This window comes from Neoarius graeffei, chromosome 16 (assembly GCF_027579695.1).
Source record: "Neoarius graeffei isolate fNeoGra1 chromosome 16, fNeoGra1.pri, whole genome shotgun sequence".
Lineage (NCBI taxonomy): Eukaryota > Metazoa > Chordata > Actinopteri > Siluriformes > Ariidae > Neoarius > Neoarius graeffei.
This window is the reverse complement of record NC_083584.1, coordinates 2,732,159-2,746,592: the sequence shown is the minus strand read 5'-3', so window position 1 is coordinate 2,746,592 and position 14,434 is coordinate 2,732,159. Positions and strand designations below refer to the sequence as shown.

General features: G+C 43.0%; 2 protein-coding genes across 3 annotated transcripts in view; one reads left to right on the top strand and one right to left on the bottom strand.

The window, feature by feature from the left end:
• The window catches only part of LOC132900311 (E3 ubiquitin-protein ligase TRIM39-like), a 52,640-nt gene extending 48,770 nt beyond the window's left edge, over positions 1 to 3,870 (top strand). Inside the window, exons 9-10 of the mRNA XM_060942310.1 lie at positions 3,167 to 3,342; positions 3,431 to 3,870. Coding sequence (XP_060798293.1) covers positions 3,167 to 3,342; positions 3,431 to 3,796 — 542 coding nt within the window. The 3' untranslated portion in view covers positions 3,797 to 3,870. The remainder of the gene's footprint in view (positions 1 to 3,166; positions 3,343 to 3,430) is intronic.
• Positions 3,871 to 6,995: 3,125 nt separating this feature from the next.
• The window catches only part of utp18 (UTP18 small subunit processome component), an 11,574-nt gene continuing 4,135 nt past the window's right edge, over positions 6,996 to 14,434 (bottom strand). Inside the window, exons 8-13 of one of the 2 annotated variants that reach the window (XM_060942308.1) lie at positions 10,327 to 10,427; positions 10,115 to 10,205; positions 9,805 to 9,928; positions 8,223 to 8,397; positions 7,596 to 7,738; positions 6,996 to 7,101 (exon numbers count right to left, since the gene is read on the bottom strand). In XM_060942308.1, coding sequence (XP_060798291.1) covers positions 7,077 to 7,101; positions 7,596 to 7,738; positions 8,223 to 8,397; positions 9,805 to 9,928; positions 10,115 to 10,205; positions 10,327 to 10,427 — 659 coding nt within the window. In that variant the 3' untranslated portion in view covers positions 6,996 to 7,076. The remainder of the gene's footprint in view (positions 7,102 to 7,595; positions 7,739 to 8,222; positions 8,398 to 9,804; positions 9,929 to 10,114; positions 10,206 to 10,326; positions 10,428 to 14,434) is intronic. The other variant, XM_060942309.1, reaches the window with a different exon arrangement.

The window sequence follows — 14,434 nt, the reverse complement described above, 5'->3', positions numbered from 1 at the left end:
GTTACAGTGAGTTATAGTAGTGTGTTATTGTGTGTTACAGTGAGTTAGTGAGTTACAGTGTCTTATAATAGTGTTAGTGTGTTACAGTGAGTTACAGTAGTGTGTTAGTGTGTTACTGTGAGTTACAGTATGTTACAGTGAGTTACAGTAGTGTGCTAGTGTGTTACTGTGTGTTACAGGGAGTTATAGTATTATGTTAGTGTGTTACTGTGTGTTACAATGAGTTACAGTAGTGTGTTAGTGTGTTACTGTGTGTAACGGTGAGTTACTGAGTTACAGAGTCTTATAATAGTGTGTTACAGTGTATTACAGTGAGTTACAGTAGTGTGTTAGTGTGGTACTTTGAGTTAGTGTGTTACAGTGAGCTATAGTAGTGCGTTACTGTGTGTTGCAGTGAGTTACAGTGTATTACAGTGTTATAGTAGTGTGTTACTGTGTGTTACAGTGAGTTACAGTGTATTACAGTGTGTTATAGTAGTGTGTTACTGTGTGATACAGTGAGTTACAGTGTATTACAGTGTTATAGTAGTGTGTTACTGTGTGTTACAGTGAGTTACATTGAGTTATAGTTGTGTGTTACTGTGTTACTGTGAGTTACATGAGTGTTACAGTGTGTTACTTTGCGTCACTGTGTTACAGTGAGTTATAGTAGTGTCTTAGTGTGTTACTGTGTGTTACAGTGAGTTACAGTGAGTTATAGCAGTGTGTTATTGTGTTACAGTGTATTATAGTGAGTTACAGTGAGTTATAGTAGTGTGTTAGTGTGTTACTGTGTGTGACAGGGAATTAGTGAGTTACAGAGTTTCAATGCGTTACAGTGAGTTACAGTCTGTTATAATAGTGTGTTAGTGTGGTGTTGTGTTAGTGTGTTACAGTGAGTTACAGTAGTGTGGTATTGTGTTACAGTGTATTACAGGAGTTACAGTGTGTTAGTGAGTTAGTGAGGTACAGTGCATTACAGTGTGTTATAGTAGTGTGTGTTACTGTGTGTTACAGTGAGTTATTGTAGTGTGTTTGTGTTACAGTATGTTACAGTGACCTAGTGAGTTACAGTGCATTACAGTGAGTTACAGTGTGTTATAGTAGTGTGTTATTGTGTTAGTGTATTATAGTGAGTTACAGTAGTGTGTTACTGTGTGTTAGTGTGTGTGACGGAGGCCTCTGTCTCCGTTCGCGAGCGGCACCTGTAGCGCTGCCTATTGTTTCATTAAGCACGTAAATCACACTTGTTGTTTTCCTGTTTACACGCTACTTTCATTAAACGATAATATTACGGCTACGACAGCGGGGGTGCACACCTAAAGTTAGTAGCAGAGAGTAACATACACGCGCGCACGCACACACACACACACACACACACACACACACACACACACACACACACACACACACACACACACATTGCCTTCATCTTTAGTGGTTCGTACTTTTAAACAATTTGCTATGCCACACACGATAAAATGGTCATTGTTGAATGTTGTGTTTGTACTTATCTTTGAGCGCTCTGTCTTGTATTTTGTGTTGGGCGTGTTTGTGGGTGGCGTTTCTGTGTTTGGTGGGTTGTTTCAGTGTGTCAGTGAATGTGTTATTTATACATGCTAGATGGGCAAAAGTGCAATAGTTTTTATGGTAATGTGCAGTGTTTATATGAATGTGTGATTATTGCTGCACATGTAATCCATTATGCCTTTTGTGACGATGATTGATTAATGTGCAGGGTGGTATGGCCTAGGGGAGGGGCTTAGGGCCTAAAAGGGGATCCTCATTCAGTGTATGGGAGAGTGAGAGGGGACAGCAAGGGTAATGTAGACTGTGGCTGTAAAAGTTCCATATTTTGTGGAAGTGCTGTTTCTCCTACGTCTTTTTTTTATTATTATTATTTGTAATTTATTACATTTTTTGTATTATATAACCTACAATATACCTTTTCACCGCTCTTGGCAACTTTTGCATGTTTGCCTGTATGTTGGGTGCACTGTAAATAAAACACCTTGCACTAAAGTGCTATTTGTGGCGGAGCCAGTTTTTTTTTTTTTTGTGGACCTGGACCTGGTGATTTGGCCTGTTTTACCACAGTGTGTTACAGTAGTGTTAGTGTGTTAGAGTGAGTGTGTGTTACAGTGTGTTATATTGGTGTATTAGTGTGTTATAGTGAGTCACAGTCAGTTTCAGCAGTGTGTTAGTGTGTTACAGTGAGTTTTAGTGAGTTACAATAGTGTTACTGTGTGTTACAGTGAGTTAATGTTACAGTGAGTTATTCTAGTGTCTTAGTATGTTATAGTGTGTTACAGTGAGTCACAGTGAGTCATAGTCATGTGTTACTGTGTGTTACAGTACTGTTATTGTGTTACTGTGTGTTACAGTGAGTTACAGTAGTGTTAGTGTGTGTTACAGTGAGTTACAGTAGTGTGTTAGTGTGTGTTTCAGTAGTGTGTTCGTGTGTGTTACAGTGGGTTATTCTAGTGTGTCATTGACAGTAGTGTTAGTGTATTACTGTGAGTTACAGTGAGTTACAGTAGTGTGTTTGTGTTTCAGTAGTGTTCGTGTGTGTTACAGTGAGTTACAGTAGTGTTAGTGTGTGTTACAGTAGTGTGTTAGTGTGTTACAGTGAGTTATTCTAGTGTCATTGTGTGTTTGTGTCAGTAGTGTTCGTGTGTGTTACAGTGAGTTACAGTGTGTTATAGTGAGTTACAGTAGTGTGTTAGTGTGTGTTACAGTGTGTTATAGTGAGTTACAGTAGTGTGTTAGTGTGTGTTACAGTGTGTTATAGTGAGTTGCAGTAGTGTGTTAGTGTGTGTTAGTGTTATAGTGAGTTACAGTAGTGTGTTAGTGTGTGTTACAGTGTGTTATAGTGAGTTGCAGTAGTGTGTTAGTGTGTGTTAGTGTTATAGTGAGTTACAGTAGTGTGTTAGTGTGTGTTACAGTGTGTTATAGTGAGTTGCAGTAGTGTGTTAGTGTGTGTTAGTGTTATAGTGAGTTACAGTAGTGTGTTAGTGTGTGTTACAGTGTGTTATAGTGAGTTGCAGTAGTGTTAGTGTATTGCTGTGTGTTACAGTGAGTTATAGTAGTGTGTTAGTGAGTTACAGTGTGGTGCAGTGAATTATAAAGTAGGTTTAGTGTTCGATTGTGAGCGTAGCTGTGCTGAAGGTTTGTGCTTTCTGTACAGAGGACGTGACGTTAAACCCCGTGGCAGCGTATCCGTTCCTCATCCTCTCAGAAGACAGGAAGCAGCTGAAGCGCGGAGAGAAGCTGCAGTTTTTCAGGAACAGCCCTCAGAGATTTGACGTATGGAGCTGCGTTACGGCTAAAGAGGGATATGATTCAGGACGCCATTACTGGGAGGTACACACACACACACACACACACACTATTCACATTTTTTTTCACTGAGTTTGTATAATTCTGTACGTGTGTGTTTGTGAGCATGCAGGTGTGTGTTGGTGAGAATAAAGACTGGAAAGTGGGCGTGGTCAGAGATTCTGCCCAGAGGAAGGGGTTATTTGATATGAGCCCCAGCACTGGTTACTATGTGCTGTGGTGGAGCACCAATCACCTGCGTGTGCTCACGACCCCACCCCTGACCAAGGTGAAGATGAACGGCCGACTGCGTTACCTGGGTGTGTACCTGGACTGTGAGGAGGGTCACGTGATCTTTTACAACGCCAAGACAGGCTCTGAGGTTTACTCGATCACTATGGAAGGAGGCTTCGGTGAAAGGATGTTCCCTCTGTTCGGCACGTCAGATAAAGAAGTACCACTAATGCTCCCGATAGTACCAACACACATGCCTGAGTGAGGACATGAGGGGGAAGGGAGCGAGGGAACAGGGGGAAAGGGAGCGAGAGAATGAGGGGAAAGGGAGCGAGGGAACAGGGGGAAAGGGAGCGAGAGAATGAGGGGAAAGGGAGCGAGGGAACAGGGGGAAAGGGAGCGAGAGAATGAGGGGAAAGGGAGCGAGGGAACAGGGGGAAAGGGAGTGAGAGAATGAGGGGAAAGGGAGCGAGGGAATGAGGGGAAAGGGAGTGAGAGAATGAGGGGAAAGGGAGCGAGGGAATGAGGGGAAAGGGAGCGAGGGAATGAGGGGAAAGGGAGCGAGGGAATGAGGGGAAAGGGAGCGAGGGAATGAGGGGAAAGGGAGCGAGGGAATGAGGGGAAAGGGAGCGAGGGAATGGGGGAAAGGGAGCGAGAGAATGAGGGGAAAGGGACCGAGGGAATGAGGGGAAAGGGACCGAGGGAATGAGGGGAAAGGGAACGAGGGAATGAGGGGAAAGGGAGCGAGGGAATGAGGGGAAAGGGAGCGAGGGAATGAGGGGAAAGGGAGCGAGGGAATGAGGGGAAAGGGAGCGAGGGAATGAGGGGAAAGGGAGTGAGAGAATGAGGGGAAAGGGAGCGAGGGAACAAGGGGAAAGGGAGCGAGAGAATGAGGGGAAAGGGAGTGAGAGAATGAGGGGAAAGGGAGCGAGGGAACGAGGGGAAAGGGAGCGAGAGAATGAGGGGAAAGGGAGCAAGGGAACAGAAATATGTTGAGAAAGGAAAGAGGAAATAAGTGAAAGAAAAAAGTGTAAAGTATGAAAACAGGAGAGATGGGATCAGACACCAGTCTCTCATAGGGTAACACACACACACACACACACACACACACCAGCAGAAAGTAAGGTAAAGAAATATAAAGGAAAAAGTAAAATTAAAAAAATGTGCAGCACAAAATAATTAAAAGGGAATAGAAATGAAAATAAACAATGTTCAGTCTTTATAACAGAAATAATAAAAATGCTTTTTAATGCCGCAGAACAAATGTTTATTTTTAAAGAACAAGAAAAGAAGAAAAACAAGCCTTTATTTGCCACATGTACACTCAGGCACAGTGAAATTACTCTCTGCATTTAACCCGTCTGAAGCAGTGAACACACACACACACACACAGAAGCGGGGAGCAGGTGGGGGTTCGGTGCCTTGTTCAAGGGCACCTCAGCCCAACCTCAGCCCGAGGCCGCCCCACGTTAACCTACTGCATGTCTTTGGACTGTGGGGGAAACCGGAGCACCCGGAGGAAACCTACACAGACACGGGGAGAACATGCAAATTCCGCACAGAAAGGCCCTCGCCGGCCACGGGGCTCGAACCCAGGACCTTCTTGCTGTGAGGCGATGGAAATGTGTCTTGTGTAGTGTGGAGCGTATACGTGTAGTGTGTACTGCGTAAAATGATTTTAAAAATCAGAAAGAAAAAAAATCTTTGAAAGACTCCAACACACAAGTTTAATCAGCCTGTGTTTCTGCTCCTGCTGGACTGAGTGACACAGTGAGTGTTCAGTGCGCGAGTGTGTGTGTGTGTGTGTGTGAGAGAGTGTGTGTGTATGTGCAAGAGAGAGAGAGAGAGCGCGTGAGTAGGGCAGATGAAATAAATGCTGATGAGGTGTCTGGTGGATTCGGGTCACTCTGCCTTTTAAAAATATTTTTTATTTATGATGAAAATGGTTCGGGGCTGATTTTTTTCTCTTGATTTGTGACAGTAATGTTACACCACTGTAGTTAATAAATAAATAAATAAATAAATAAAAAGCTGACACATTGTGTTTTTATTTGAGGAGACATGACCTTGAATGACCTCAGACTGAGGTGTCAAGGGCAGTCAGAGAGAGAGTCACAGTCAGTGGGAGTTAAGGAGCATCATAGAGAGACAGGGAGTCAGTGGGAGTCACAGAGAGTCAGTGGGAGTCACAGAGAGTCAGTGGGATCTGAAGCCTAACTGATTTTTTTCCCAAAATCTTTTGTTTCTAAAAACATCATAACTGTCACATGACTTCAAGGCATTCTGGATTCTTCAACATCTTTTTCCAGTTGTGTGTGGGGTCGGTGTGGAATTGAACAGGTGGAGCCGATAGGGTCACGGCCCTTACCCGGGGCGGGTTGGTGGTGCTGGGGCTCGACCTCCTGACCAGTAACTCAGACCCCCCAGTGACATTCCAGGTTTAATCTCCCAAATGGACCCAGTGTTCCACCACCAGAATGAGGTGCTTACTAAAATATGAGTGAATAAATTAATGGTTAATTATAAAATAAACAAGTTAACAAAATAAAAGTAGCCAAGAAACAAATTACATTAAAGTAACAGAGAAAGTAACAAGTGACAAAATAAAAACAAACATAAGTTAAAGGAACAAGTAACAGCGCAACAAAAAAATCATGTACAACGGCTACAAAAAAAACAAACCAGGATTTAAAGTTTTTTAAACATTTATCTGCTTGCTTACCTAAAGAGACAAAATCCATTCATTTCCCATTTTGTCAATCATTTGAATTTACAACTGATTGTGTAATGCTAAAAAACAAACAAAACCCTAATTAGGTTATCTATCAACAGGTCAGTAAGATATAAAAAAAGACCGTCCCAGAGATGCGGAGTCTCTTAGAAGTAAAGATGGGGCGGGGTTCACCGCTCTGTGAAAGACTGCGTGGGCAAACAGTGCAACGATTTCAGAATAACGTTCCTCAATGTAAAACTGCAAATAATTCTGGTATCACATCATCGATGGTCCATAATATCATTAAAAGATTCAGACTCTGGAGAAATCTCTGTCTGCGAGAGACAAGGATGAAAACGGACATTGGACGCCTGTGATCTTACCATTCAGTTTAACTCTAGCTGAACTTTATAGGCCACCATCAGTGCTGGGGGCGGAGCTTCATGAACATGGGCAGGAGTAGGTGGGGTTCAAGAAAGAAGTCATTCCAGTGTTGACCCCACCCACTTTATAAACACGAACCTCACCTCATTTAACTTTAAACCTATTCAGATGCGTTAGATGCAGTTGGATTTGTATTAGTGCACTACACTGTGCACGAGTGTAGTGTGTAGGGGAAAAGGGAGCACAGTGAGATTCAGGACACGACATTTCCTTCACAGTGGGAATCCAAATACAGAGGCAGCGTCATTAACCACCATCACAACTCAGAGAATTTCATTACAGGAAAAATACACGCACACACATCCTATCTGGGTCAAAAATACGTTTTATTAAAAAGTTGGAACGTGGTGTAATTGTGTGCGCGTGTCCTGGCGTGATGTACACATCCTCAGAAGTCTTTATAATGCAGCAGCCTGAACACACACAGGAATAAAGAGCTGTTACAGTCAAGAACACAGCGTGCGTACACACACACTCCCTACGTAGTGCACACTATTTAGCAAGTGAGAATAGATGAGATTAGCGTTCAGTATACACATCTCCGTTTCCTGTGACTCCACATGGCTGTGTCTCAAATCGTGATGTAGCCTGTGGGGACACAGGAACACACTCCGCCTTCATTTATCAACAGTGTGCCTCCATTTTAATGCTGAAGGTAAGAGCACTCCACTTCCCCCTACTGGACACACACTGAACTACAGGCACAGACACTGTTCATGGAGAAATTACAGAAAGGTTCATCAATCCTGCAGTTTAACTCCTCGCTGTCTGTTACACACACGATAAAGGTCAGAGCAAGTCATTACTGTCACTAATGCAGACAAATTTCACTAACAATAAATACACCGACATCAACCTAACTCTACTTTTACACTGTGTGTGTGTGTGTGTGTGTGTGTGTGTATACCTGAAGAGTAAAGCCTGTCCTTTATCATTAGCGATGGAGTAAAAGCCGCTGTGAGGTGAGAAGTCGATGCAGTGAGGTTTGTAGATGGTTTTTTTGTGGAACAGAGGGAAGTTGGAGAAAACGCTGAAGCTGGGAATGTGGACCTGCGCGCGCGCACACACACACACACACACACACACACACACACTATGTTCACTACAAAAGCTAGAACACTGCAGTGGTTTAGGCACTTCATCTAGTGTACTACACATCCAATAGAACACTCTCACTCACTCACAGATACACACCCAGAAATCAGAGTCACCTGGCTGACTAGTTTATTAATTCAGATCCTTTTCTCCATCACGCGAGTCTCACTGATCCACACTGTACAGTAAATACCTTCCTTAAAACATGTAAATACTGTAGAATTATGAGTCGTGTTTATTCTGGCAGGTCTGAGTGAAATAAATGATTTTTCTTCAGGAATAAATGAGAGAAATGTTGTGAAATTTAAAACATTTAGAGGTCACACTGCAAATCATCATCATCATGGTGCAGAAAGAATAAAATCAAACAGAATCAAACTGAACTGTGAGACACCTCATGATTCCTGCTCTGGTGTGTGTGTGTGTGTGTGTCCCTCACCAGCCTGACAGCTTCATTCTCTGCACGTGAGCCGATGGCTAAGATCTCAGACGTGGGGTTGAACCTGAGCGACGTGGCGGCTGTCAACAGATTCATCACACACTTCAGGGGTTTAGGAGACGAGCTGTTCACACACTCCTTCTGAGAGTAAATATTCACCACACCTGACTGGGAGCTAACACACACACACACACGACATAAATAGCATGGTACAAATCAGAGTATTTCACAAAGGCCAAAAAAAAGTGTGTGAGGGAATCATAAACCCCGGCGGTGATCCTGTACAGGGCTGTCAGGGGCGGGAAAAATTTTGAGGCAGTGGTATTTCAGAGACAGTGGTGTTTTAGGGCCAGTAATAATTTGGAGGTGATGGCATTTCAGGGGCGGTGGTGTTATAGAGGCAGTAATATTTTAGAGGCGGTTGTGTTTTAGAAGCAGTGGCATTTTAGAGGCAGTAATATATTAGAGGCGGTAGTGTTTTAGAGGCAGTAATATATTAGAGGCGGTAGTGTTTTAGAGGCAGTAATATATTAGAAGCAGTGGCATTTTAGAGACAGTAATATATTAGAGGCGGTAGTGTTTTGGAGACAGTAATATATTAGAGGCGGTAGTGTTTTAGAGGCAGTAATATATTAGAGGCGGTGGTGTTTTAGAGGCAGTAATATATTAGAGGCGGTAGTGTTTTAGAGGCAGTAATATATTAGAGGCGGTGGAGTTTTAGAGGCAGTAATATTAGAGGCGGTAGTGTTTTAGAGGCAGTAATATTAGAGGCGGTGGAGTTTTAGAGGCAGTAATATATTAGATGCGGTGGTGTTTTAGAGGCAGTAATATATTAGAGGCTGTGGTGTTTTAGAGGCAGTAATATATTAGAGGCGGTAGTGTTTTAGAGGCAGTAATATATTAGAGGCGGTAGTGTTTTAGAGGCAGTAATATTAGAGGCGGTGGTGTTTTAGAGGCAGTAATATATTAGAGGCGGTAGTGTTTTAGAGGCAGTAGTGTTTTAGAGGCAGTAATATATTAGAGGCGGTGGAGTTTTAGAGGCAGTAATATTAGAGGCGGTGGAGTTTTAGAGGCAGTAATATATTAGAGGCGGTAGTGTTTTAGAGGCAGTAGTGTTTTAGAGGCAGTAATATATTAGAGGCGGTGGTGTTTTAGAGGCAGTAATATATTAGAGGCGGTAGTGTTTTAGAGGCAGTAGTGTTTTAGAGGCAGTAATATATTAGAGGCGGTGGTGTTTTAGAGGCAGTAATATATTAGAGGCGGTGGTGTGTCCATGAGAATATGATTGCGGATGCATTAAAAGCTCAGGTCGTTCTTACAGAAATAGAGTCAGTTATAAAGCATAAAGCGGACCTGAAAACATTTAGATCACATTCAGAAACTAAAATCATTTTATTTTTACTGTAAACATCATATTCGTCCCCGAGACCCCATGCAGAGGGGTGTGCGCGCGCGTGCGCAATGAGTAATAATAAGCTGAATGTCCTGGTGCTATAAATGACAGTTATCTTTCTGAACAAGGGTGCATAAACTTTTGCACTGTAGGGTATTTGGAGAGTGAGTGTTTTGAAGTGAGACTCACCCACAGGCCAGGTATCGGTCGTCTTTAGACGCAGTGAGCGACGTCGCAGTCACACAGCCGTCATCTACAAACCGATTCACACACTTACTGCTCCTCACATCCCAGATATACACCTCGCCCTCCTCTGGAACACACACACACACACACACTGCTGTGTAACTTCTACAGGAGGAGTTCAGTATGGCGTTATGCTCCTAGACGTCCACTTGGGGGGGGGGGGGGGGGGGGGGAGACATGTGGGTCTGTTTGTCAGACAGAGACACGCTGAAGTCTCTCACACACACACACACACACACACACACTGATGTACCTGAACTGGTGAAGATTTTACTGCCATCCGAGTTAAATGTTGCTGCACACACACTGCCATTAACTTTTACACTGCGCACCACCTCCTTCGTCTAAAACACACACACGAAGGGAGAAAATAGAATGAGAAAAATATTATTTATGTATAAAGTGTGTGTGTGTGTGTGTGTGTGTATATAAATGCTGAACTGAAAGAACACCACACTCCTGTACCTTCATGGTCATGAGGTGGAGGAACCCTGAGGAGCCGGTGAGGAGCAGGAACTGTCCATCAGGAGAAACTTCGAACTCCTTCACTCTCTGTTCACTCAGACCTGCAGGAGGAACATCACAGAAACATTAATGACAGAACATTATCACGTGATGCAGTAATGGCGGTTAGTCGTTTCTCTTTGTGCTGCTTTCTTTTTTGTCTCGTGGTAAGATCTTTGCTGCTCTCAGCCCAGCTTAGTCTACCAAACAGACAGCCTAGTGACGTTTCAAGTCTGTTGTGGAAATCTTGCAAGGTAAATTACAGCAAAAGTCCTATTCATCGCGATGGAAAGCCGGAAGTCTGCTTTCACTGGGACTTCACTCGCCCTGCAAATTACCTAGTCAGTCTACTGCTTCTCTGTGCAGACGTTGCTACACAGCCTGGCCCCCACTATGAAGACACTAGACCATCTTCGTACTGCTCTAACATCAGGTGTTTGTATATGAACTCTAGAAGTGTGGCTAAGAAGTGTAGTGAACTGCAAGCCTTGTCGATTGGACAGGACCTTGTCTTCTGTGTGGAGTCATGGTTGAAAGACTACATTCTGGACTGCGAACTACTCCCTGCTTCTGATTTCACCATCCATAGACGGGACAGGGGTGAAAGAAAAGGTGGTGGAGTCTTCTTGGCAGTCAGAAATAACATACTGAGTCTCCGACGCAATGACCTTGAAACCGATGCAGAAATTTTGGCATGTGAACTTCACCCAAGTGACCGGCGTAAGTTATTGGCTATTGTGTATTATAGGCCTCCAGACTCGGATTTAAACTACCTAAATCAGGGGTGTCCAAACTGATCCATAAAGGGCCGTGTGGCTGCAGGTTTTCATTCCAGCCATGCAGCAGCACACCTGACTTGGCTCATTCAATCAACTGAACTGTCTTCACACAGTCAAATACTTGCAGCCACACCCACCCTTGATTAAAGGGTGGGTGTGTCAGTTGATTGAATGAGCCAAATCAGGTGTGCTGCTGCATGGCTGGAATGAAAACCTGCAGCCACACGGCCCTTTATGGATCAGTTTGGACACCCCTGACCTAAAGGAACTAAAAAAGCAGTTTGTCTGGCTTCTAAAGCTGGTTTTGACCAGAGTATTGTGATTGGTGACTTCAACCTCTCAGAGATTGATTGGTCTGCGGGAACAGCGACTACCGGAGACTGTTTGCATAAATATTTCACCAAAATGGTTAAAGACAATTATTTGTGGCAGTTGATTGACTTTCCAACCAGAGGAGATAATATACTTGATTTAATTCTAACTACCATTCCTGAGAAATTCCGGTATATTCATGGCTTCAGTGATATTCTTTTTACTGACCATAAGTTGGTTAGCTTTGAGCTGGATTTTAAAAGACCAAAAAAGCCTAAAGTTACGCGATCTGTTTACAACTTTAAGCGAGCTGATTGGACGGGCCTAAAACAAACATTATTAAATACCCTGTGGGATATGTGCTTCGTTCCAAATGACATCAATGCCTCTTTTTCAAATTGGTGCGATTTTTTCTTAATTGCTGTTAACGAGCATATTCCAAAGTGCAAAGCTCATAATGTTAATGATCCGCCATGGATTGATAAAGAACTTCGTTTTCTATTGAAAAAGAAAGACTTACAAAGGAAAAAATTATGTAAGAATCCATCCGTGTCGGCTGAATTAAAGTACAACGAGCTCAGGCGGTCCGCTAAATCCATGTTGGCTGACAAAAGAAAAGAATATTCAGAGAAGCTAAAAGCCTCAATTTCTCAAAAATCCAAAGCGTTTCTGGTCTTATGTAAAGTCCTGCACATCAGATAAACCATCTCCTGATTTTCTCAGGGACGGTCGCGCATTTATAACTGACAGTCAGGGCAAAGCGAACCTGCTAAACAAGTTTTTCCATTCTGTGTTTAGCCAAGTATTGTCTTCATCATTTCCTAGTTCCCAGACTTCGCACGCCGTTGATGATCAGCTTGACTTTATACAACTTACAGTGTCTGAGGTGAATGACGTCCTAATGAGCTTGGATCCAAATAAAGCATGTGGACCTGATGGTATCCCTGGATCTCTGCTTAAGAACATTGCTAGTGAGATAGCACCGTCATTGTGTAAATTATTCAACATGTCCTTGTCTTTGGGTTCCGTTCCCTCGGCATGGAAGCGCGCGAACGTCTCACCTGTTTTTAAAAAGGGTGACCCCACCTTGGCAGAGAATTACTCTGTATCATTTCAAAAGTCCTTGAACGCTGTGTCTTTGGTCATTGTTATCCACACTTTATACCATTTCTTTATCACCTGCAGCATGGTTTCTTGTGAGGTAGATCTACTGTAACTCAGCTCCTCGAAGTCCATCATCTTAAGCTTACTAGCTGGGGGACAGGAGGTTGATGTTTTACATCTAGACTTATCCAAGGCGTTTGATAAAGTCCCTCATTACCTCCTGTTGTCCAGGCTTAGTTGTTATGGTGTCTCTGGGTCGCTTTTAAAGTGGTTTGAAAGCTACTTGACAGACAGGCATCAACGGGTTGTTCTTGACGGCACATTTTCGGAGTGGTTGCCCGTCACTTCTGGAGTCCCTGAGGGATCCATCTTGGGTCCATTACTGCTTTTGATATATGCTAATGACATGCCAAGGTATCTTGAGTACGGGTCGAGCCTTGCCCTCTTTGCAGATGATAGCAAGTTTTATTGCCCTATCGAATCTGCAAGTTCCGGCGCCTCTTTGCAGAGTGACCTGAACTGTCTCCATGACTGGAGTATGGATTATGGCATGCAGTTTAATATCTCTAAATGCAAGGTTTTGCACATGTCAAAGCTGAGATTACGTAAAGGGACTCCAAATAATTATCAACTAGCTGGGAAGGCATTGGAAACAGCCTCTGAAACTTTCGATCTCGGGGTGGTTGTTTCTAATAAGCTCATGTGGGCTACCCATATTGAGGAACTTTGTGCTAAGGGAAACAAAGTGTTAGGTCTTGTGAAGCGCGTTTGTGGGCGTGATATTTACGATGTATCAACTAGGCAGTTACTGTATATGACTTTAGTTAGGCCGATATTAGAATATGCATCGCCTTTGTGGTCCCCTTATACAGTTAAACATCGAAAGCTGTTGAAAAACATCCAGCATCACACCACAAAGTTTATTCTAAACTATCCGGCCGCAGAGTTAACGTACAATGACAGGCTGTGTAAGCTAAATTTACTCCCTCTAGAATTCCGTAGGGAGATACATGACTTAGTCCTCCTATTCAAATTCAAGGTTGGGATAATAACAGCAAATTTTGACAACTTTTTGTCACCTGCAACCAGCCATTACAGAACTCGTAACTATGATTTTAACAACTTCCGTCCTCTTACATCGCATAAGCAAGATTATTTCACTAACTCGTATTTTCCTCAAACTATAAAATTATGGAACAGTCTCCCCAGTTATATAAAGCAGTCTACGTCAGTTCCCGAGCGCAAAAATCTACTTCGTAGCCATTATAATTCAAGATTGCGCTCATACCGGGCACCATGACCTATATTTATTCAACTTGGATGTTTTTGTTACTTAGTCAATTGACAATTATTTTTTATATTTATTGCTTTTCTTGTTTTTAATTGTCTAAATATGTTTTGTAATGTTTTGTACCTTGTTAAGGGGTTGAATGTTAATTGGGGCTTTGCCCTGTATTCTTCTCCTGCCACTTTTGTTATTTATGTATTTATTGTGGCAAACCTCAATAAAACAAACAAACAAACCGAAACCACATCCACACATGATTTAAAAAAAAAAAAAAAAATCAAACATGCACTTTAAGGTGGTGTTTACATTAGACCGTATCGTTGTCATTACGGATGCACGGTCCGTGCACATTAAAATGCCGGGAAACGACTCCACAGGCAGAACAACTTGAATCCGCCAGGGCCCACGTATTCAACCCAGTACGTATCTGATCCGGTGCTGTGTAAACATTGAGGAATGAGGATACGCAGTGCTGAGCTCTAGCTGACGTCGTCATTGGACAACGTCACTGTGACATCCACCTTCCTGATTCGCTGGCGTTGGTCATGCCACGTTGGTCATGTGACGCGACTGCTGAAAAACCTTC